A 24,025-nucleotide genomic window follows, 5' to 3' on the forward strand; every position below is an offset into this window, starting at 1 on the left:
GTCACTTACTGCAGAAAGCGCCGTCCACGGGGTGCAGTAGATCCCACTTTTGCCACCAGTTGTCACGGAGTCCCTGGGCGATGCTCTGGAACTGATCCGCATGAAGCCAGTAAGGACTCTGGGGCAGTTGCCTTCCTGTGAGCAGCCTGTCTTCAGGACACAAAACTCACCCAGCTTCCACCTTCTTGGGTCTGACCTCGGAGCATTCAGCATCCTCTGCCCCTCCGTGCACTTTCCACAGCAAGTCTGCTCAGGCGGGGCTCCTGGGGAAGCCAGAGGGTCCTGCACCCCAACTTCGCAGTCAGACAGGACTCTCAGCCAGCCAGTAAAACAGAGGGTTTATTAGACGACAGGAACATGGTCTAAAACAGAGCTTGTAGGTGCAGAGAATGGGACCCCTCAGCTGGGTCCATTTTGGGAGGCAGTGAGCCAGACAACTACGTCTGCCCTTCAATCCATGTCTCCAGCCAGCCCCAAATTGAAACTCCCTCCAGCCCCTCCTCCTCTGGGCTTTGTCCCTTTCGCGGGCCAGGAGGTCACCTGATTCCTTTGTTCTCCAACCCTTTAGCTCTCACCTTGCAGGGGGGAAGGGCCCAGGCCATCAGTTGCCAGGAAACAGGGTGTCGGCCATTCTCTGTGTCCAGACTCCTGCACACACCTGCCCTCTAGGGCTCTGCAATGATCATACACCCTTACCCCACCCCTTAGATACTTAAGAACTGCATAGGGGAAACTGAGGCACCCCCACACTATTCAGAGGAAACATTAAGAACAGTCCCACTTCATCACATCTCTCCCCCCTTCGAGATCGAACTGAGCGGGGTCACTTTAGCCACCAACGTTCCCATGGATGCCCCAGCATCTGTCCCATTCCTTTAGCTGGCTTTTTTTAAATTAAATCTCAGTCAGAATTAATACTAAAAAGGGGAGAAAAACCCAACTGTTTTCAAGACTGAGCTTGATAAATTTATGGTGGGTGGTGGTATGAGGAGATGGCCACATGCCATTGTAGGCACATCGACAACTGCTCGTAGCAAATATCCCCAATGGCCAGTGAAGGTGGGGAGGGCTCTGAGTGACTACAGAGAACTCTTTCCCCAGGGTCTGGCTGGTGGGTCTTGCCCACATGCTCAGGGTCCCACTGCCTGATATTTGGGGTCATGAAGGGATTTACTGTTACCTCCCCCTGCCAGAGCCTTTTGCTACTGGGTTTAGCTACACAGCCAGTGAGTGTGGAGGCAGCCTATGTATTTCAGACCACGTCTTTGGTCTGTCAAGGTAATTCTGAATTCTAATCCTGGTCTCTAAAGTGCTTGCAACCCCTCCCAGATTGGTATAATCTGCAAACTTTGTAAGTGTACTCTCTCTGCCATTATCCAAGTCATTTATGCAGCTATTGAATAGAAGTGGACCCAGGACAGATACCTGTGGGACCCCACTCGATATTCCCTTCCAGCTTGACTGTGAATCATTCATAACTACTCTCTGAGTACATTTTCTAACTAGTTCTGCACCTACCTTATAATAGGATCATCAGTCTATATTTCCCTGGTTTGCTTACGAGAAGGCGATCTGAGACTGTATGAAATGTCTGACTAAAGATGAGATGTACCACATCTACTGTTCCTATCCCCGCCCCCATCCCCTAGTTTTGATACCCTGTCAAAGGAGGATATGAGGTGGGTTTGACGTGATTTGTTCTTTACAAATCCATGTTGACTGCTAGTTGTCACCTCATCTTCTGGGTGCTTGCAAATTGATTATTTGCTCCATTCTTTCCGGGTACAGAAGTTACATTTTTGGATTATAATTCCTGGGTTGCCCTTATTCTGCTTTTTATTGAAAGGTACCACTTGCCCTCTTCCAGTCTTCTGGGATCACTCCTGTCCTGCGAGAGTTCTCAGAAATAAATTGTTAATGGCTAAGGTCTCTTTGGCCAGTTACTTAAGTATTCTCTGGTGTATTTCATCTGGCCCTGCTGACTTGAGGACGTCTAACCTGTCTACATAAGTCTTAACTTGTTGTTTCCCTATTTTAGCCTATTTAGCCTATTTCAGATCCCACCCCATTTACACTGATGTTCACTGTTAGTCCTCTGATTACTGATAACCTTTTTGGTGAAAACCTAAACAAAATGGTATTTAATATTTCGGCAATTGCTGCATTTTCTTGTGACTGTGTTTCCCTCCTCATTGAGCAGTGGTCCTTCCCTGTCCTTCATCTTCCTCTTGCTTCTAATGTATTTGTAAAATGTTTTCTTGTTACCCTCAATACTTCAATGATTGTGATGCTCAGACACTACAGTAATGGGGACAATATAAAAACCTAAGATAGCTTGACGGCTCGAGCTCAAACATGGCTTATAAAAAAAAAAAGATATGCAAATGCATATCCTTAATGCCCTGCCTAAGTCATTTAATAGCTTGACACCTGCATGGCTAGGACACAAGGAGGGGTCTGTGCAGCTAATGCCCGGACACCATGAGCACTTTATCCAGCATCAACAGCATATTTTGGCTGAATTGTCTCTTCTGTCTAGTGCGTGTAAAGGAATGATGGTTTCTGACATTTTCTGGAAATACTGCGGAATATTGTGCATTATGGGCCTGGTGCAAAGGTCACTAAAGGCAAGGGGAGGACTTCCAATGGTCTGAGTGGGGTTTGGAGCAGGGCCTACTGGAATGTTGATTAACATTTTTGAAGGGGACTTAGGTAATGGAGTATCTAATTCCCCTTGACTGTACCCTTTGAAAATTCCAGATGTGATTCATGATACTTTTTCCCCCCTAGGGGCTCTGTCAAAGGTTCAGCTGGTGGAGTCTGGAGGGGATGTGAAAAAGCCCGGAGACTCACTCTGCCTCTCCTGCAAAGCCTCCGGCTTCTTCATCAGTAGCAACTGGCTGGATTGGATCCATCATGTTCCTGGGAAGGGACTGGAGTGGGTCTCCAGCATTGATAGTGCAGGTACCCCATATGACCTGGACTCAGGGAAACGGCAATTCAACATCTCCAGAGACGCCTCCAGTAACCTGGTGCATTTGCACACAAGCAGCCTGAAACCTGAAGATGCCGGTGTGTATCCTTGTGCTAGAGATATGGGATCTCTCGCTCAGTGAGACCAGGCGGTGTCCTCGGGCTTCAGGCCGGTCATTTGCAGGTACAACAGGCTGTTGGGGTCATCTCTGGAGACGGTGAATCGCCCTTTTACCGAGTCACTGTTGTCTATGCTGGTGCTGTAAATGCTGGCGGTTCCTTCCCATGAGCCTGTCAGACCCAGTTCATCCCGGAGCTGCTGATGGTGAACCCGGAGGCTTTGCAGGAGAGGCGGAGAGAGTCTCTGGGCTTCTTCACACCCCTCCGGACTCCACCAGCTGCAGCTGGGACCGGGCACCTGGGAATAACAATTAATTATGGGGAATATGAGGACATCGGGCAATAGCGCTGTAACCCCCCGCCTCCCCAGTACATCCAACCCATGGAAAGGAGAATGGACCTTCCGGAGATGCTGCAATGAGAACCAGGTACAACCAAGCTTCATTTCCCCGGGTGCTGGAGGGAAAGTTCTCCGGGGACTGGCTGGTGACTGCAGAGACCCGGGGGGTTGCGGATTGTGTCTCCGGGTGCAGCCTGGGCAGAGAGAGGGACAGATTTAAACTGGAAACTCTCACCCTCATTTGCATATCCCGCTCCTTATAAGAGACACCCGCCAGTTCCTAGCCCGGACTCAGTTCCTTTGTGTGGGGCTGAGAGAAGAGGCGGCGCTTTGTCTCTGTGGCACCTAACCCTTGTCTCAGTCGGAGCTTCCTACTCGACCATAAGGAGAGAAACTGGCATCTTCTTTATCCCTCCTCTAGCTTCCCCATCTAACCGTGACCCTGAGGATAAACTTCACCTTCATATATGTCTGAACCGGAAAACTACATGAATACCTGACTTAGAGCCCCAAAACCAGACTTTACCCAGGATGTAATTCCAACCCTGAGTTTTAATACTGGCCTCACCCTTCATCCCTACCTAGAAACTAACACTAGGGGAGACTTTGGGGAGTCCGGGGCCGTATCTCAGTCAGTGGGAGCTGCGCTCTGCGACCCTCGTGCCCCTCCCGCCCCCCACCCACGGGCCTCTGCTTCTGCCTCGGGAGCCGCCTCCCCCTGAGCAACCCCATGAAATCCCACCGTGTCCCTGTCCACAGCCCTTAGCCATGTGACTGTCCCCAATGCCCTGCGGGCCAGTGCTGGGCTGTGATGTCATCGGGGGCTGAGGGGCGGGGTCTTTTATCTCCATGGTGACTCTGTGACATCCCATGAAGTTGCGTCCCATGAAGTGAGCTGTAGCTCACGAAAGCTTATGCTCAAATAAATTGGTTAGTCTCTAAGGTGCCACAAGTCCTCCTTTTCTTTCTGCGAATACAGACTAACACGGCTGTTACTCTGAAACCTGTGACATTGTGGAACTTTACTGTGGGCAGGATCCTGAGCTGCACCGTTTACACCAGGGCTGTGATTTCCAGCTGTCAAATGGATGAAAAAAATGCTCGAGTCTCTTTGGAAAGTCCCAGCGGTGCCACATTCCCAGGCTCAGCGGAGCGGGGTTTATTCCGGCGCTGGGTGATCTCTGCCCCCAGGACCATGTCTAGGCACCAGCAAAGCAAGCTTACATGCTTGGGGTGGCAAAAAACCTAGAGCCGGCCCTGCCAGCGAGCCACCGCCGCAGAGGCAGAGGGAGGGGCAGGGCCCGGAGCCACCCCCGAGAGGAGGAGACGCCACCCATGGCACGGGGCTGAGTGGCCTCCTCTGGCCTTGCTGAGCCAGACTTCACTGCAAACAGCTGGCCTGGTGCACAGAGCTGCCCCTGAACTCAGGACTGACCGGTCCAAAGCTGCTTCCCACCCCCCTCCGGGCCAACTCGCCTGGGATTGGTCCAGCATCGGGACCCGGGTATTTTGACACCAGCCCGCCACCAAGCTCTGGGCACCATCCATGTTCCCTGGCTGTTCTGGTGCTGCGGGACTCAGCTCTGCCCTCTGAGCCCTGGGGGCTCCATGGGGCTCCATGCCGGTGGAGTTTGGCTGGAGGTGCATGGCCGGATACCCTTTTGTGGGTCTTAAATGAGCAACTGCAGGGGCCTGGCTTTGGATGCCCCTGGACCAGTTGCTCCTTCCCTCCAGTTAGGTGCCAGAGGAATGGAGAAAGGTTTGACATATGCCATCTTTAGGAAAGGGACCAGTGAAGCACCAGGGCACTATAGGCCAGTCAGCCAAACCTTGATCCCTGGAAAGGGACTGGAACAAATTACTGAAAATGTATTTGTAAGCACCTGGTGGATGAGGAGGATTAGCCAGCATAGATTTGCCAAACCAGCTGAATTTCCTTCTTTGGCAGGGTCACTGGCCCAGGGGATGGGGGAAGCAGCAGCTGGGCCATCTCTCCATTTTCGCCAGGCTTTGGTGGCTCCAAGGGGAGGAGTGGAGCTGGGGTGCTGGTGTTAATGAGTACACTAGTAGGAAATTGTTTTATTTCACTAACTACAAATTCTGTTTTCATTTTTTAAAAATTTAAACAGTCAAAACAAAAAAAAAATTGCAAAGTGCAAACTTGTAAAAGCCAAAAAAAGGGGGAGCAGCCAAAATTTTTTCTGCTTGGGGCAGCACAAAACGGGGAGCCGGCCTGTCTGCCCCACAGCCCCGCCGGGACTCTGAAGGGCCCATTGCCATATCCCAACCTACATCTCTCTCTGCTTCAGTCCCACGTTTTGAACCTGGGGCTGTGATAGTTCCCCGGCCTCACGGTGGCGTTGTGGGGATAAAGGCAATAAACGTTTGTGAAGGGCAGAGATGCCACGGGGAGGGGCCCCACATCGGTTATAATTAACTAATTACCTTCCACTGCATTAATGTCATAAACATCCCTGGTGTAAATCAGGAGTAACTCGAGTTTAGTGAAAGCAGTTGCGGTGACTTTACACTAGCGGAGGATTTGGCCCCAGGGACAATTTGCTCCATCCGTTGGGTCTGATGCGAACCCCAACGCGCTTGTCCCCTTTACACTGACCGACGCTGGCCTGTGAGTCTGACACCGAGGTGGGCCAGGGAGAGCCAAGGTGCCAGGTCTGCGAGCGGAGAGTGATTCAGAACAGGACTCACTCCGGATTGGGGTTCACAGATGAAGAGAGGGATCCCTGAACCCCAGGATCAGCGGGGCTCTGGGTAGGAAGGGGAGACACATTGCCCGGGAAAGGAAGGTTTAAACTGGCGGGAGGTTTGTGTCCCGTTCCCCCGGGGGCCGGGTCTCCTGCCCGAGCCCGAAGCGGGGGGTGTCGCTGCTGCCCCCGCGCGGCCGCCGGGAGAAGGGCGATTCCGCAGCCTGGGTTTTTGTACGATCACAAACCGGTTTGGTGTCACTGTGTCTCTCGCACAGTAATAGCGGGCGGTGTCCTCGGGCTTCAGGCCGGTCATCTGCAGATACAGCTCACTCTTGCCGTTATCCCTGGAGATGGTGAATCGCCCTTTCACTGCATCGAGGTAGTAAGTACTACTCCCACCGGTGCTTATATAAGCGACCCATTCCAGTCCCTTCCCGGGAGCCTGGCGGACCCAGCTCATCGCGTAGCTGCTGAAGGTGAACCCGGAGGCTTTGCAGGAGAGGCGGGGAGAGTCTCCGGGCTTCTTCACGCCCCCTCCGGACTCCACCAGCGTCTGGGACCGGACACCTGGGAATAAAGACAGGCCATTAATATCGGTATAAGAACAGCGGTAACACAATATTCTTCTAACTCGGCCAGGTCTTCAGAGGAGGAAAATACCTTCCAAAGCTGCTACAGCGACAATGACAAGGAGCAAAAATCCCATTTTCCCGGGTGCTGGAGGGGAAAGTTCTCAGGGGACTGGCTGGTGACTGCACCGACCCAGGGGCTGCGGATTGTGTCTCCGGGTGCAGCCTGGGCAGAGAGAGGCTCAGATTTAAAGAGGAATCTGTCTCCCTCATTTGCATGCCCCGCTTTATAAGAGACAAACGCTCCTTCTGTCAGTGATCGGATTGACTCGCCCCCGGGCTCCTGCTGCAGGGGTCAGAGTGTCCCGTCCTGTGTGTCTGTGCAGCGCCGGGCGCAGGGCTCTGGGGTCCTCCTGACACTTTTGGACCCTGGGAGGAATGAACAGCTCCCTGCAGGGACTGTATTTCCTCTCATGGGAACTGAGGGTCTGGCTATTCTGAGGTGATATTGGGGATTGGGGGGACTCAGCTCTGGAGCCCCGTTGCACACGCACAGGGGCCATGCAATGTCCGGTCTGGGGAGTCAGTGTCTGGGGAGGGGTCGTGTCCCAGGGATCCATAGGGCTGGGCCACCCCCTGGAGACAGAAGATTTCCCCTGCCACTGGGAGGGATTTGGGAGGGAAGCCCCTTTCCCTTCCCAGCAGTGACCGGCTACATTGAAATGATGCACTTTGGACGAGGTCTGGGGGCCCGGCTGTGTGTGCGGGTGGGAGAAGCTGGGGGTGGGGGTCTGAAGAAAGAGTTAAGGTTTTGCAGAGGAGCCTCCCTGACATTTGTGTGCCTAGAGAGGCGTGTCTGGGAGTTTTGCTTTAGGGAGGGAGTAGAGGGAGGATTCAGTAGACAGTGGAGGAAGATTATTATGCCCGGCTGATATTTATATCCGTGTTCACACTCCCACTCCCATTCACACTCCACTTCCCATTTATGCTCGAATTGTAAACTCCGCGGGGTAGAGAGAGGTGTTATGGTCTGTGTTCGTACCGTGCCTAGGAATAGGGGATCCTAGACTATGATTGGAGACCCCAGGCGCTAGGATCCCACCACCACCAACTCCGCCACCGCTAATCATCATCAGCATAATCATCTACTTAGTTAATTATTAATAAGTAATGAACTGCAGGCAGAAGCGTTCTCCTTTTTATGTTTTAGATTTTGTATGATGTAATATTCAGACATTCGACTACTACTTAATAATAAAATATTTCCGTTCCCACTTACATTCAGACCCCTGTAACCATTCACGCTGAAACAGGTATTTCTTTTCCCACTCCCATGAACACTCCCATTCCTGTTTACATCCCCTTCTGTTCACTCACACACTCCCATTTCCACTTCCAGTCACACTCACCTTCCTGTTCTCTTTCATGCTCACCGTCCCATTTCTGTTCCCATGGATATTCCTCTTCCATTCCGATTCATACTCCATTCCCATTCCTTTTGCACAAATGCGAGTCGGAGCATTTGGCCCTGACTTCATTCTAAGACCCAACAGAGTCAGGTCTCTCTGTCTGACTGTCCCCCCAGCGCTGCTGTCAGTCACTGCAAAGGTTACACAAAGGAGGGCGCCGGGTCTGTAGGTCATAGGAGGGAGGATGCTACACAGAGCCAGAACATCACTGGATTTGTCCTTTTTTGGAGAGGAGGGCAAAGACAATGTATTGGGGGAAGGGGGAGGGGAGGTGGAAGGAGTCTTTATAAACCTATTAACGTCTGTGATTAAACATCTGGATTCTTATCTGGCTTGCTGGGCAATTCCCCGTGAGAAAGAACATGACATGAACCCCCTGATTTCTTTGTTTACTTCCCTTTGTCCTCGCTGGGCTCATTGTAACTTGCAGACCTTGAGCGCCACCAAGAGTAACAGCCTCATGTCAATGCAGGGGACGGGTTTTTGTCTCAGCTCAGACCGGGTTTCACTCACTGCGACGCTGCACAGTAACCAGGTCGTGTCCTCTGGCTTCAGGCTGCTCATGTCTAAATCGGCCAGGTTTGGGGAGTTGTCCCTGGAGGTGGTGAATCATCCTTTGACAGAAGCGGCGTGATATTCCTTACTCCCATCAAAGAAAATCACGGAGACCCACTCCACTCCCTTCCCGGGAGCTTAAATCAAAGCCGGAGCCTGTACAGGTGAGCGCAGAGATTGTCCGGGCTTCTTAATGTCTCCTCCTCCGGACTCCACCAGCGGATCCTGAGCCCCAGCCCCGGGGGGTGTAAAAGCACATGGAGAATCCAGATGACAGTGCTGCTGCTAACCGGATTGATGCTTCTGTTAATATTGCTACGGATCACAGCTCTGATTCCAATATTGCCACACGTTATTTCAAAACAAGGGTATCTCCATTTCCCCCCGAAGAGATACACACCTCGGAAAGCTGTCACAGTGAAAAGAAAATGCAGCCAAAACATCAAGTGTGTTTGCTGGGAAAAGTTCTCTAGAGGGTTGGGACGATCGCTGCAGACACCGGGAGCTGCAGGTTCCCAACCCAAAGGGCTTTAAGCAGGGAATACAATTACTCGACTTGCATATCCGTGCTCTTAAAATGGAGTACCAGGGGCTGGCATTGCATTTCTCGCCGAGGTCCCTTGTCCCGGGCTTTGGGAGATGCCATGATACGGTGTGAGACCCTGAGGGGATAGAAGCATGTTCAAAGTAATCTGAAGCACTGAATGTATCCAGTCTGTGAAATACAGCCCAGGAGTGATTACACCCTTGGGTGACAGAAATACTCAGCTCTGTAAGGGAGATTTGGGAACGGACGGTGAGCTTTCGTGTCCCCTTTTTCGAGGTGGATAAACTGAGGCAGAGAGAAGAAAACTGATTTCCCCGAGGTCTGTTGGCTGTTAGAAGAAAAGCCAGGTTCCCCGGAGACCCAGGCTGCCCAGTGTTCTAGTAACCACACTGGCCTGAAACCTGCTAATCGAGCATTCAAATAACCCTTAGAGCACAGCGACCTGAAGATGGGCCTCCCTTGATCCAAGAAGAGCACCCTGGTCACCGGGCTATTCAGTCATTCTCATTCACACTCTGTCTTGCTCTCTCCTCACAAAGACTCTTTGCATTCTGAAGCAAGTAGAAGAACTTCAACTGCAACTCTTTGAAGAGGAGTCCCCCGGGAAACCTTCTAGCCCAGTGGCTGGGCCCTCCCCTGGGAGGTAGAAGATGGACCTTGTTGAAGTCCATTCTCTGGCTCAGGCACAGTGGGGCTGAGAGTCAGGGTGCCTAATTCGAGGCTGTAAATTCCATTGGGAGCCAGGCACCTCTAGGCAGGCTTTATAATAACTACCCTTAGATCCTTATGTGATTCGAAGCCCCCGAGCTCCCTACTTTATTGACACAGCCAGTGCCCCCAGTGGGGCGGGTTTGGTGCTTAAATGTCATCTGAGTCTTTCCTCAGATTTCCACAGTTTTGAAAACCCTGAGCACCCCAACCAGCCAACTCCAGACGGTGGCTACAGCACTCGGTTTTTGTCCTAGGTCCCTGGCTGTGTGTCTCTGACACAGGGATACAGGGCAGTGTCCTCCGCTCTCAGGCTGCTGATTTGCAAACGCACCAGGCTGTTGGCATTGTCTCTGGAGATGGCAAATCGCCCTTTCACGGAGTCAGCATAGTAGGCGCTGCCCTGGGCAGCAGCTCTAGCCAGCAAGTCCCGCCCCCTCCCGGGGGCCAGACGGATCCAGTCCATGAGATAACTGCTGAAGGTGAACCCAAAGGCTTTGCAGGAGAGGCGGAGAGAGTCCCCTGGCGTTTTCACATCCTCTCCGGACTCCACTAGCTGGACGTGGGACCGGGCACCTGGGAATAAAGTCATGTTAAGAATCATATCAAAATAGTTTGGGAAGAATACTATGTCCCCATCTATCTATAGAGAAACTAGTAAAAGAAAATATCTTCCGAGACTGCTACAAAGGAAACGAAATGGAGCCAAAGTTTCATTTTCCCAGGTGTTGAAGGGGAAAGTTCTCAGGGGATTGGCTGGTCACTGCACAGATCCAGGGGGCTGCTGATTGTGAATCCGGCTGCAGCCTGGGCAAAGAGAAAGATCGATATAAACAGTAAATGGTCACCCCTATTAGCATATCCCCCTCTTTATAAGGAACAGGTGGGCTTGGCTACACTTGGGAGTTAGAGCGCATTAAAGCATCCCCCGGCACCCCAGCTTGTCCACACAGGCAAGGCTTGTAGAGTGCTCTGACTCCAAGGCTACAGCACTCCTGGTTCTCCACCTCCGCGAGAAGATTAACTCCTGCTGTGCCTTGGCTGAAATGCCTGGGCATCAGTGTGAATGAGGTGTTGCATTACTGCGCTCTGATCAGACTCCGGAAATGACCCATAATCCCCTTAAGTCAAGTGGCCACTCTGGTCATTGTTTGGAATCAGCTGTAGGAATGTGGATGTGCCCTTTGAAAACTCCATTTCTGACACCCGGCTGTTTATCTACTCTGAGACAAAGCAATCATTAGTGCAGAATGCTGTGTGAGAGAGAGAGAGGCAGGGTCTGCTGCTGTCTGAATTTACAAGACAGCATGCTGACATGCTCTCTGCCCCCCAAAAAACCCACTCTCTCTCCCCCCACATACATACAACACAGTCCCTGTCACACTCCACCCCACCCTCCCCATTTGAAAAGCACGTTGCAGTCACTTGCATGCTGGGATAGCTGCCCATAATGCACCGGGCCCAATGCCATTGCAAGTGCCGCAAATGTGGCCACGCCAGCGTGCTTGCAGGTGACAGTGTGAACACACGGCAGCGCTTTCCCTCCTACGCTCTCCGAAGGCGGGTTTAACTCACAGCACTCGACATCTGCAAGTGTAGCCATCCCCAGGAACTCCTTCACCAAAAGATCCCACTTGCTGCCTCTGGGGATCCAGGACAAGGAGGGAAGACCCGCTGTTAGAGCAATAAGAATAAAAAGAGATCTTAAAATGACAGACCGGTAGGCAGGTAGATTAGATTAGTTGTCTTCAACAATGATAACATTCCTCAGGGGCGTTTGTCACTCAACTTTACGTGCTTCCTTACTGCTTATATTTCCTGCCATGGTAGCGTCAGACCAATGGCTCCTGCAAGTAATAACGGAACATGCAACATAAAACGATTTTGTCAAATCCTCCGGCGGTTCAGTCTAAATCTATATATTTCATCTACTCTATTCTGTAAACAAGAAGTGAGCACAGATCAGTGCCTTTGTGTTGACAATTCCGGTTGATTCCTGTCTTTTCTTAAATGTGGCCATGTTAAGAGACAAACACGATGTTAACCCACTGTTGGCTTTGGTGATGGGTTTTGTCACTGTGGTCTAGTCTCTCACACAGTGATACCGGGCAGTGTCTTCCTGTCTCCTGTTGCTCCTTTGTAAACACAGAGGGTTGTTGGGATTGTCTCGTGACACAATGACTCGCCCTTTCGCTGAATAGGTGTAATGAGAACAATTTCTTGTATTCTGTGCCCTGGAGACACTCTCCAGTTGCTTCCCAGGAGCCTGAGGGGCCCAGCCCTGAAGTGAAACCCGGAGACTTTAGAAGAGAGGCGAAGTCAAAGGGCACCTGCAAGTTCGATGTGCAAACGAGCCATTTATGTAGGTACAGAGTTGAAAAAAAATATGTTTTCCAACCCCCAAAGCCCCTCTTCAGTCTTGTCCCCAAGGCTATGCTGTTTTCTCACTGCTCCCCCCAGTGCAGAATGGAGAAGGGGATTCTGCACCCCCCCTTCTCTCACTGACCCCCCTTTTGTATTATCATTTAAAGCAGAAAATAAATATTTTGGGGGTTATTTTTTCTTTTAATCCAAGATTTTTTACTCCTTGGAAAATGCTCCTTGTGCCAGAAAAAGCCAGCTTTTGCTGAAAAATTATTCAACTAACCACAAAAGCAAACGAACGAAAAAGAAAAGCAAAACAGACAGACTTGGTGGGTTCTAGTGCTAAAAGCTGAGAGATCAGGGCCCTTCTGCTGGAATGTCTCTCTGACAGTGGTGAAAGAAAGTGGAATCACAGCATGCTGAAGTAAAGAGGGTGCTAGACTGAACCCCAGTTAATCAGGTTGAGGATTTATGGCATATATTATGCAGGAGGTCAGACTAGAGAATCATACTGCTCCTTTCTGGCCTTTAATTCTATGAATCTGTAACTATCTGGGAGGTTGTGTGCATTTTTACTTTGGTGTCTGAGAAGGGCCACATTCAAATATGACCATATAAGAACATAAGAATGGCCATATTGTATCAGACCAAAGGTCCATCTAGCCCAGTATCCTGTCTTCTGACAATGGCCAATGCCAGGTGCCCCAGAGGGAATGAACAGAACAAGTAATCATTAAGTTATCCATTCTCTGTTTCCCATTCCCAGCTTGTGGCAAACAGAGGCTAGGGACACCATCCTTGCTCATCCTGACTAATAGCCATTAATGATGGACCTGTCCTCCATGAACTTATCTAGTTCTTTCCTGAACCCTGTTATCGTCTTGGCCTATACAACATCCTCTGGCAAAGAGTTTCACAGGTCGACGGTGCGTTGTGTGAAGAAATACTTCCCTTTTTTGTTTGAAAACTGCTGCCTATTACTTTCATTTGGTGACCCCTAGTTCTTGCCTTATGAGAAGGAGTAAATAACACTTCCTTATTTAAAACAAAACAAAACAATGAGGAGTCATGTGGCATCTAAAAGACAAACAAATTTATTTGGGCATAAGCTTTCTTGAGTGGCAATTTAGACCCCATTATTTTCTATGTATAGTTGGGATGATGTTTTCCCATGTGCATTACTTTGCATTTATCAGCATTGAATTTCTTTTGCCATTTTGTTGCCCAGTCACCCAGTTTTGTGAAATCCTTTTGTAGCTCTTCGCAGTCTGCCTGGGTCTTAACTATCTTTAGTAATTTTGTATAATCTGCAAATGTTGCCACCTCACTGTTTACCCCCTTTTCCAGATCATTTCTGAATATGTTGAATAGGACTGGGCCCAGTACAGACCCCTGGGAGACACCACTATTTACCTCTCTCCATTCTGAAAACTGACTGTTTATTCCTGCCCTTTGTTTCCTATCTTTTAACTAGTTACCAGTCCATGAGAGTACCTTCCTTCTTATCCCAGGATATCTTAATATTCCAGAAGCCCCAGTTTTTATGGACACACGATCATAGATGGATACAGAGATTTGAAACCTGATGACAGATATTTTGATTTGACTCTGGTTGCAGATCCCATTGCTGTGCCTAGTACTGGATTGTTTGTGGAATTTCTGCCCACATGCGGCATATGGCAGAACGAAGTTTCTGCAGCTTTGGTTTTTGTATTTTCCCTGTCGGGATTCCCCTCACTGGGTATTTCACCCCTTCCCTGCCTCCTGTCTGATCCAGGCCATCCAGTTGCTGCTAAGATCAAACCTGCTGGTGGCACATTGCAATTTATGGGACTCTCCAGGCCCCTTCAGCACTGGTCCCAAGTGGGTCAGAACCACCTTCAAGTTGGCCCCTGGGGGAGAAGGGGTAAGAGGCAAACTGACTAAGGAGATAATCTGAGTCATTGACTATTGTCTTTGAAAAGTCATGGAAGACGGGAGACATCCCAGAAGACTGGAAAAGGGCAAATCTAGTGCCCATCTATAAAAAGGGAAATAAGGACAATCTGGGGAATTACAGACCAGTCAGCTTAACTTCTGTACCCGGAAAGACAATGGAGCAAATAATGAAGCAATCAATTTGAAAACACCTAGAAGTTAATAAGGTGATAAATAACAGTCAGCATGGATTTGCCAAGAACAAATTGTGTAAACCAACCTGATAGCTTTCTTTGACAGGGTAACAAGCCTTGTGGATGGGGGGAAGTGGTAGATGTGGTATATCTTGACTTTAGTAAGGCTTTTGATACAGTCTCGCATGCCCTTCTCATTAAGAAACTAGGGAAATACAATCTAGATGGAGCTACTGTATGGTGGGTGCATAACTGGTTGGAAAATTATTCCCAGAGAGTAGTTTTCAATGATCACAGTCATGCTGGAAGGGCTTAAAGAGTGGGGTCCCACAGGGATCAGTTCTGGGTCCAGTTCTTTTCAATATCTTCATCAATGATTTAGATCATGGCATAGAGAGTACACTTATAAAGTTTGCAGACCATACCAAGCTGGGAGTGGTTGCAAGTGTTTTGGAGGATTGCAACGAAGTGGGAATGTTCTTAATGTTTTCTCTGAATACTGTGTGCATGCCTCAGTTTCCCCTAGGCATTTCTTAAGTATCTAGGTCGTGGGATAAGGGTGTGTGATGCTGTCTGCACAGAGAATGGCCGACACCCTGTCTGCTGGCAACTGATGGCCTGGGCCCCTCCTCTGCAAAGGTGCCAACTGAAGGTGTTGGAGAACAAAGAGATCAGGTGGCCTCCTGGCCCGGGAAAGAGAAAAAGGTGAGAGGAGGGGTGAGAGAGTTTCAGTTTTGGAGCTGGCTGGGGAAATGGAGGGAGGCCCAGATGGGGCTCTAGCCTCCCTGCCCCCCCAAGATGGACCTGACTGAGGGGTTCTGTTCTCTGTACCTACAAACTCTGTTTTAGACCATGTTCCTGTCATCTAATAAACCTACTGTTTTACTGCTCCCCTGTCACTTACTGCCAGATGCTCCATCCATGGGGTGCAGTCCATCCCACCTCAACCACCAGTTGCTCTGGATGCGATGCTCTGGAACGACTCCATATGAAGCCAGTCAGGACTCTGGGGGAACCTCCTCTCTGTGAGCAGACTGTCTCCAGGGCAAGAAGCTTCCACAGCTTCGACCTTCCTGGGGCTGACCTTGGAGCATTCAGCATCCCCTTCTCACACTGTGCGCTTCCCGCAGCGAGTCCGCAGTGCGGGAGTAGGGAAGCCAGTGGACCCGCACCCCAATTCTGCAGTCAGATGTGACTCTCAGCCAGCCAGTAAAACAGAAGGTTTTATACTCCTAAAGTAAAGAGTATAGAAAGATAGCTTTAGGAGTATAACTTTGGGAGTACACCTTCTGTGTCAGGTGAATGTAACATGACTGCATGAGATGTCTTCCTGGAGATTGGTATCATACAGAACCTTTTTCCAGAACTATATTATTACTGGTTAATAGCAATAAACTTGAATGACATTGGTTATTTGGTCTCTTGAATATATTTGATAATGAACCAAAGTGAGTGAAGCGATTTATTATACAGCACTGAGTTGCATTGTATTGGTTGCAATATAATTAAAGAGATAATGGTATCTGTTGGACCAGTTTGTGCACGTCATCAGATCAAGACTTCCCCACAAGTCAACTTCCCATCACCACCCAGTCCCCTACTGTATTAGTTTTCATCATGTTAGTAGATACAAAATAGAGGCCAAATCATTCTTTATCTCACTATGGCTTGTATGCTCCAAAGTCTTGCATCTTTTAATAATGAGCCAGATCCAAAGTCCTTTCTAGTTAAGGAAAAGACTCTCAATCATTGACAACAAGGGGTTTTGTATCAGGCCCTGTACAAGGCAAAGGCAAGAGTTATTTTCCCCATGGCTAATATGGACTAGTATCTGTGTCTCCCCTGCCCACTCTCAAAATAAACAGTCACAGATTACATTCCTGTTTTACACTACAGCTATCCACCTCCACCTTTCCCATCCCACATACATAGCATCTTCCCTCACACTTTAGGAGAAGGAGTCCCTCGCTCTTTCAGCAAAGACCAAAAGGATAGGTGCAAGTTAGGCCATCAGGCAACAAAGTGTGGATTTTCAAAGGAGCACAGAAAGGTTAGGTGTCCAACTCCCTTTGACATTCAGGGTAATGAGCCGTTAGGGAAAAGAATAGATCTTAGGAGAAGCTTATCTCCCACCTGATGAGCCTTCCTGAGAACTTTCCAGAGAGCCTGTAAGTAATGGGTGATATGAATCTATCAGGGCAGGTGACCAGACCACATGACACTGGGCTCCATCTTGGGACATCTGTATTTTTCCTCAAACTGGTCTGGGAACCGAGTTTTGAAACAAAGGGTTCCCACCCTATGCTAAAGCTATATAAGTCAGGGAGCGATATCATGCCACACAAGAGGATTCCTGGAGAGACCTAAGGAACAAAGACTGAACTGGGGGAAGTGCTGGAGCCAGGTTAAAGAGATTTCTAGCCTGTATATGGAAACCTGAGAAACTCAAGCTGCAAGGCAAATGCAGCTTTTGCCTTGAGAATCTGTCAGACTGCTGATATGATCGGTCAGGGTGAGAAACTGCTCATTCATAGTCAATCTAACTAGTGCGTTAAGCTTAGGTTGCATTTCTGTTTATTTGCTAGATAATCTGCTTTGATCTGTTTGGTATCCCTTCTAATCATTTAAAATCTAACTTTTATCATTAAAAGTGTGCATATTCCTCTCCACGTTGAGGGAGAGACGAACCAGGTAATGCATTCATACTGGTCAGTGTTTTGAGGAGGGCAGGACGGTCCAGCTCTGGGATCCTAGGCTGCGGAGCTGGTTGGTATCTTGACTGCAGCTTCTCTCTTTTTGGTTCATGCAGTGGCTGGCCAGAGCTTGCACGTAACTGCAGCTGGGTGCATCCCTGCCTGTGGGAATGTTGGAGGAAGTGTAGGACTGGGAGCAGTTTTGCATCTTGCCACAGCAGCACAGTGTGAGAGGGAGCCCAGACTGGTGAGACATAAATGAGACATTCCCTTTTTTCCAATTGCTTTGTCTTTTGGGTCAACAATTCTTCTGTCTCCGTTATTTTCCCTCTTTGAACCAGCTGTTTTCCATGACTTCCCCTTTGAGGTTAGTAATAAGACTGTTCTTGCACCGTTGTTTTTCCTTTCTAAAAATAAATATTATCTTTCCTCTATGCAATAATTTCAAATTCCCACCGGCAGAAATATGAAGGGAGATTACATCATCTATTGTGAAGGAGAAATTACCAACCGAGAGAGACATACATTTCTGTGAAAGGGAAGAACAGCAAAATACACCCAGAAGTGCCATAGGATCCAGACATCCAGGTAGGAACCCAAAGCTCATTTTACTGAGATTATTGAAGACTATCAAAAGTAGAAGAGAATTGAAAATGTAGTGCAAAGATTATAATTTTAACTCGGGAAATCTGAAGGAAAGATTGGGGTTAGGGGCAATAGATCATCAGTGAGAAAGGTAAAGCAGCCCAGTTAAAATGAAATAATCTGATTATCAAATAGAAATACCTGCTCAGGCATCCACCATGTCAGAAAGAGTATGATTGCTTGTTCAATCCAGGGGGGAAGGAAATGAAGGTAGATGAGTTATAGAAAAGCATGCCTAAGAAAGAGCAATGAATGGCTTTCAGATTTAAAACATAAGAACATAAGAACGGCCATAGTGGGTCAGACCAAAGGTCCGTCTAGTCCAGTATCCTGTCTTCTGACAGTGGCTAATGCCGGGTGCTTCAGAGGGAATGAACAGAACAGGTAATCATCTACTGATCCATACCCTATTGCCCATTCCCAACTTCTGGCAAACAGAGGCTAGGGACACCATCCGTGCCCATTCTGGCTAATAGACATTGATGGACCTGTCCTCCATGAATGTATCTAGTTTATTGACTCCTTGTGTGTGTATTTTCTTTTTCACGACAAGACTCTGTTTCTTTTCCTCAAATGTGACATTTATTGCTTGTACAATTTTTGAAATAAAACAAAGAGTCTCTCTCGTCTCTCTCTCTCTCTGTGTTTTTCTGGATTTCCATTTTTCTGTCATACCTTTATGTTGCACCATTGTCAATGTACCATTAACATTCCCGGTGTAGACATAGTTTCTATGGGTGCATCATAAACTAGTGAATGAGGAGATAAAAAGTGCATAAGGGAAAAGCAAGGAAGAGAGGAGTTAACCCCTGATAGAATTTACCACTATATATTTTTCTGCCCTGTTTCCAGGCCCCATTTCAGGTGAATGTACTGCCCTCCGTTCCCGCTTTCAGTTGTGTACAGTTTGACACCTTTGGCTATTTTGAAACATATAATTTTTTTTTATGTTTGGACAGGGGAATGTTTTGTACTTGTGGTTTGACACGTCTGGCTGATTTTTTTTTAGAAAAAGTAAGGGTTAATCTGAAAGAATCGAAAGAGATGACTTAAGGAAAAGGAGGTTTAAAACAATAAGAATTGGTTCGCTTTAGTAAGGAGAGAGGTTGGTTATTAAAGAGAGGAAAGATTTTTGGTTAGGTTTATTAAGGAGAGAGAGTTTTAAAGACAAAGGTTTGAAAGAAAGGTTATTATAGAACTAAACAAAATTGAAATAAAAGAGGAAAATATAAAGGTGGATTGAAGGAGGAGCATTTAAAATAGAGATTTTTTTAATAAAGAAGAACATATCCAGGTAAAAAAAAATAAGGTTGAAAGAAAGCACAAGATGGAAAAAAAAAGGGATTTTAAAAAGTAGCTGGAAAGCCTGTGTTGAATGACAAAGGGCTGTGTGACAGAGCTAAAGTGGCTCATTCACCTGCACATCTACCAATGTGACATATGCCATCATGTGCCAGAGATGCCCCTCGGCCATGTACATTGGCCAAACCAGACTGTCTCTATGCAAAATGGACATAAATCAGGCATCAAGAATTCTAACATTCAAAAACCAGTAGGAGAACACTTCAACCTCCCGGAACACTCAATAACAGACTGAAAAGTGGCAATTCTTCAACAAAAAAACTTCAAAAACAGACTCCAAAGAGAAACTGCAAAACTGGAATTAATTTGCAAGCTAGATACCATCAAATTAGGCCTAAAAAAAGACTGGGCATGGATGGGTCGCTACAAAAAGTAATTTTCCCTCTGCTGATACTCACACCTTCTTGTCAGCTCCATGCATCTGATGAAGTGGGTGTTAGCCCATAAAAGCTTATGCCCAAATAAATTTGTTCGTCTCTAAGGTGCCACAGGGATTCCTCATTATTTTTGTGTTGGGGAAATGTTTCTTCAAACACGCTTATCTTTTAAGTGTATATTCTTTTACAAAACTTAAATTAAAAGTCAATTTTCGGTAAAACTTTAACTATATGAAAAGGTTGTGGAAATATCTTTCATGCAGGGCTTATCTCAGGAGGGGTGGGGAGGGGAGGAGAGGAGAGGGAGGGAGGGAGGGAGGAAGGAGGAGGCGATGGGCTGTAGAACAGCTTCTGATTGCAGGGTTTCCTCCCAAGGCTCACAGCCTCTGGTATCGTTATCATTTCCCTAGGGACAGCCACTGGGTAAGCTTGCTGCTTACCTCTTGCTACCGCTTTCTATAATTTACCTCTCTCACTAGCCATGTGTTCTGCTGATGAACAAAAAAAGATGTTTCTCTCTCTTGCTGTTTTCTAAACTTTACCTCTTTCACGCAGCCCTGTGTTCTGCTCATGAACAGAAAAGCATCTCTCTCTCTCTCTCTCGTTTTCTATACTTTATCTCTTTCACACAGCCCTTTGTCACTGAATACAGATTTTCTTCCTAATTTTTAAAATTCCCTTTTTTTCTGGCATGTGCTCTCTTTCAGCCTAATTCTTTTTCCCTTTATATTTTCCTTTTTTATTTCCAAAATAACTCTTTTTAAATGCTCCTATTTCAAGCCACCTTGATATTTCCTCATTTATTACATTTTTTTGTATTTTATAATAACCTTTCTTTCAAACTTTTGTCTTTAAAACCCTCTCTCCTTAGTAAACCTAACCAAAAATCTTTCCTTTCCTTAATAACCAACCACTCTTCTTACTAAATCTACCCTAACCAATCTTTTATTTTTTAAACTGCTTTTCATTAAGGTCTTTCCTTCTGTTCTTCTTTTTTTTTTTCCTTTAAAACCCTCTCTCCTTAATAAACCTAAACAAAAAAATCTGTCCTTTCTTTAATAACCAATCTTTACTCTTTGAAAACCTCTCTCCTTAATAAACCTAAACAATCTTTCTTTTTTAAAAACTCCTTTTCTTTAAGCTCTCTCTTTCTATTCTTTTGACCTAACCCTTCCCTTTTTTCTAAGAAATCAGCCAAATTTATCAAAACACAAGCATACAACCTTCCCCGGTCCAAACATTAAAAACAAATATTTTTTTTTCAAAATGACTAACAACCAAATGTACGCAACCAAAAACAGGAATGGAAGGTGGGACATAAACCCAAAATGGGGCATGTAAATGTCTCAGAAAAGTTTATGGTGATGAATGCTATTGAGGGGACGACTACTGAAGAGATTTCAGATTTATTAGTTCTGATACCTTTGCTTTAACAGAAAGTATATGCTACTTCTCTTTGAACAGATCTGTATTTTATTGCTCAAAAATTTGGAGAAATAAACTCAGTCTCTCTCCTCTTTCTCTCTCACACTATATTTTTATCTTATTCTGTTTATTTATCTCTTTCGTTTTCTCCATTTTTTAAATTTTTCTCCAGGCACATTCTCCTTTCTGAATAAAAACGACTCTCTTATTTCTATCTTGATGAATTTTCGTTTCTATTTCACTTACATTTCTTTAAATGGGGTTGGATTCCAGTCTCAGTTGCTCTTGTGTAAATCCACATAAAGCGGATGCAATTTACCCTGGCGTAATTGAGATCGGTAACAGCCCATGGTCTGTGTTTAGGTTAATGTTTGTCTTTGTCTGTTTCTCAGCTGTATCTATTAAATGGTGCAAATTCTTCTTTGAATCTGCTGTGATAGAGGACAGCTGGACAGACCTTCATACGAACCGCAGCCTCTTTGGTGTTCGGTGTGTGTCTCCTGGGTTATGTCTATGCTGCACCTGGGCAGTGTAATTCCCTGCTCCGGTGACCTACACACATTATCTGTGATGGAGCTATTGTGCTAAGAATAGTAGTGTGGCCTCGGCAGCACAGAGGAGCTGCCCGAGCACAATCCCATCTGAGATCCTAGGTACGTCCACAGGCGGCCCTCCCAAGCCCCTGTATGTGCTGTCCTGTTCTCACTGCTATTTTTATCCTGCTCGCTTGACCATAGCTAGTATATGTACCTCTACCCAAGCCGGGAATTACACCTCCCAACTGCAGGTTAGACTACCAGTCGTTGAACTCTAAATATCTTTCGTTTCCAATCTCTTGATTTTGTTTATGTCTTCTAGATTTGTTGCTATGACACTGATAGGATTAAGGTATTCCAAAATCCCAGCCTAAAAGTCTTTATTTAACGTTCAAGAAAGCATAAGAGAGTTAGAGGGGACATTTCCGTAATTCAGTAGGGTTCCATGCTCTTGGTTCACCTGCATTGGAAGCTCAATCTCTTGATTATATTAGTCTTCCTCTGTTTATTAACAACTTCATTCTTCTAGTGGAGAGATGCAGTGGTATGAGGTTACCTACTCCAGGTTTCTGCTAGTGTATCCAACAGCACAAACTGACGGCGTGCACTCCATCAATATTTAATGGTTTTCTTTTTCTAGATACAGATTATGGAGAAAGTGGAAGGAAGAAATCAAACACCCATCGTGAAATTCATCCTTTTAGGATTTGGGAATGTCCCTGAGCTGCAGCCCCTTCTCTTCCTCGTGTTTCTAGTGATCTACATTGTGACTGTGGCAGGGAACATCCTCATTATTGCGCTAGTTGTGACTGATCAGCACCTTCACATCCCCATGTACTTCTTCCTGGGGAACTTGTCCTGCTTGGAGACCCGCTACACCTCCACCATCCTGCCCAGGCTGCTGGCCAGTCTCCTGACTGGGGACAGATCCATTTCTGTAAAGGGCTGCATTCTGCAATTATACTTATTTGGTGTCATGTCAACTGCAGAATGTCTGCTGCTCATGGCAATGCCTTATGATTGGTATTTAGCGATATGCAATCCACTCCGTTATGATGCTCTGATGAATGGCAGGGTTTGTTGCCAACTGGTGGCTGGGTCCTGGATAAGTAGCCTTGTGGGCTGTGCCATAGTAGATATTTTCTTTTTCCAATTAACGTTCTGTAATTCCAAAGAAATTGATCATTTCTTTTGTGATTTTTCACCCATGATTAAGCTGTCCTGTGATGACACCCAGACTCTTCAACTGGTAACATTTACTATCTCTGCCATAGGGACAATTGTGCCCTGTCTACTGACCCTGACATCCTACGTTTGTATCATCGCCACCATCCTGAGAATCCCTTCCACCACGGGGAGGCAAAAGGCCTTTTCCACCTGCTCCTCTCACCTCATTGTGGTTATAGTTTTCTATGGGACACTGATTACTGTCTATGTGGCTCCAACAGCTAATACTCCCAAGATCCTACACAAACTCTTCTCTGTCTTCTACACAGTCCTGACTCCCATGATCAATCCTGTCATCTATAGCCTGAGAAACAAAGAGGTCAATGAGTCCCTGAGAAAAGCTATTCTTAAACTGATTGCTTCCAGAAAAGGCATAGAACCTTAAAGGACAAATCTTAGCATATAGTAAAATAGAGATGGACTGAAATAGTTTCTTAGACATGGCCCATTGGAGTCCTTGAGAATAGGAGAGTCCTTGAGAACCCCTCATTGACCTTACTTCATCCATTTTCTTTCTTTCTTTCTTTCTTTTACTTGGATACTTTTTCAGTATTAATCTTTCATACATTTAATACACATTTCTTTATACAAAACTTGATACTGTAAAAAGAAAAGGAGGACTTGTGGCACCTTAGAGACTAACCAATTTATTTGAGCATAAGCTTTCGTGAGCTACAGCTCACTTCATCGGATGTGATGATATCTTGATATTGTAAGAGACATTCTTTAAGAAAAATGTTTTCTTTTCCAGACACACATTTCAGTAAAGCACTCTGCTTCATGCATCCATACATTCATCCGTACATGAACACAAGTGCCCAAATTCTGCAAGGAGCTTAACATCTTTGGAGTGGCTCTGGGTCTCTTCCACTCCCACTGAAGCCAATGACATTCATTCTCCACTGATTAGGATCCTCTGTTGTCAATTTTTAGAGTGGTAGCCGTGTTAGACTGTATCAGCAAAAACAAAGAGGAGTCCTTGTGGCACCTTAGAGACTAACACATTTATTTGGGCATAAGCTTTCATGGGCTAAAACCCACTTCAACAGAAGCATGGAGTGGAAAATACAGTCAGCGGTATATATATAATAAGATGGAAGTTGCCTTACTGAGTGGAGGGTCAGTGCTAACGAGGCCAATTCAGTTAAGGTGGAAGTGGCCTATTTTCAGTGGTTGATTACTTCTGTAGTATTAACAAGGCCAATACAATCAAGGTGGACGTCGCCCATTTCCAACAGTTGAAAAGAAGGTGTGAATATCAACTGAGGGAAAATTAGTTTTTGTAGTGACCCATCC

General features: G+C 46.7%; 1 protein-coding gene across 1 annotated transcript; it reads left to right on the forward strand.

Annotated features, from left to right (window-relative positions):
• Positions 1 to 22,151: 22,151 nt before the first annotated feature.
• LOC140897339 (olfactory receptor 11A1-like) lies at positions 22,152 to 23,114 on the forward strand. The gene has a single exon (XM_073309849.1). It carries the CDS (start codon positions 22,152 to 22,154, stop codon positions 23,112 to 23,114), a length of 963 nt encoding a protein of 320 aa, XP_073165950.1.
• Positions 23,115 to 24,025: the final 911 nt, after the last annotated feature.

The sequence above is a fragment of the Lepidochelys kempii genome, chromosome 13, assembly GCF_965140265.1.
Source record: "Lepidochelys kempii isolate rLepKem1 chromosome 13, rLepKem1.hap2, whole genome shotgun sequence".
Classification (NCBI taxonomy): Eukaryota; Metazoa; Chordata; order Testudines; family Cheloniidae; genus Lepidochelys; species Lepidochelys kempii.

What these genes read in the sequence shown, in the direction of transcription:
- LOC140897339 (XM_073309849.1), top strand. Translation starts at nt 22,152, where the DNA reads ATGGAGAAAGTGGAAGGAAGAAATCAAACACCCATCGTGAAATTCATC.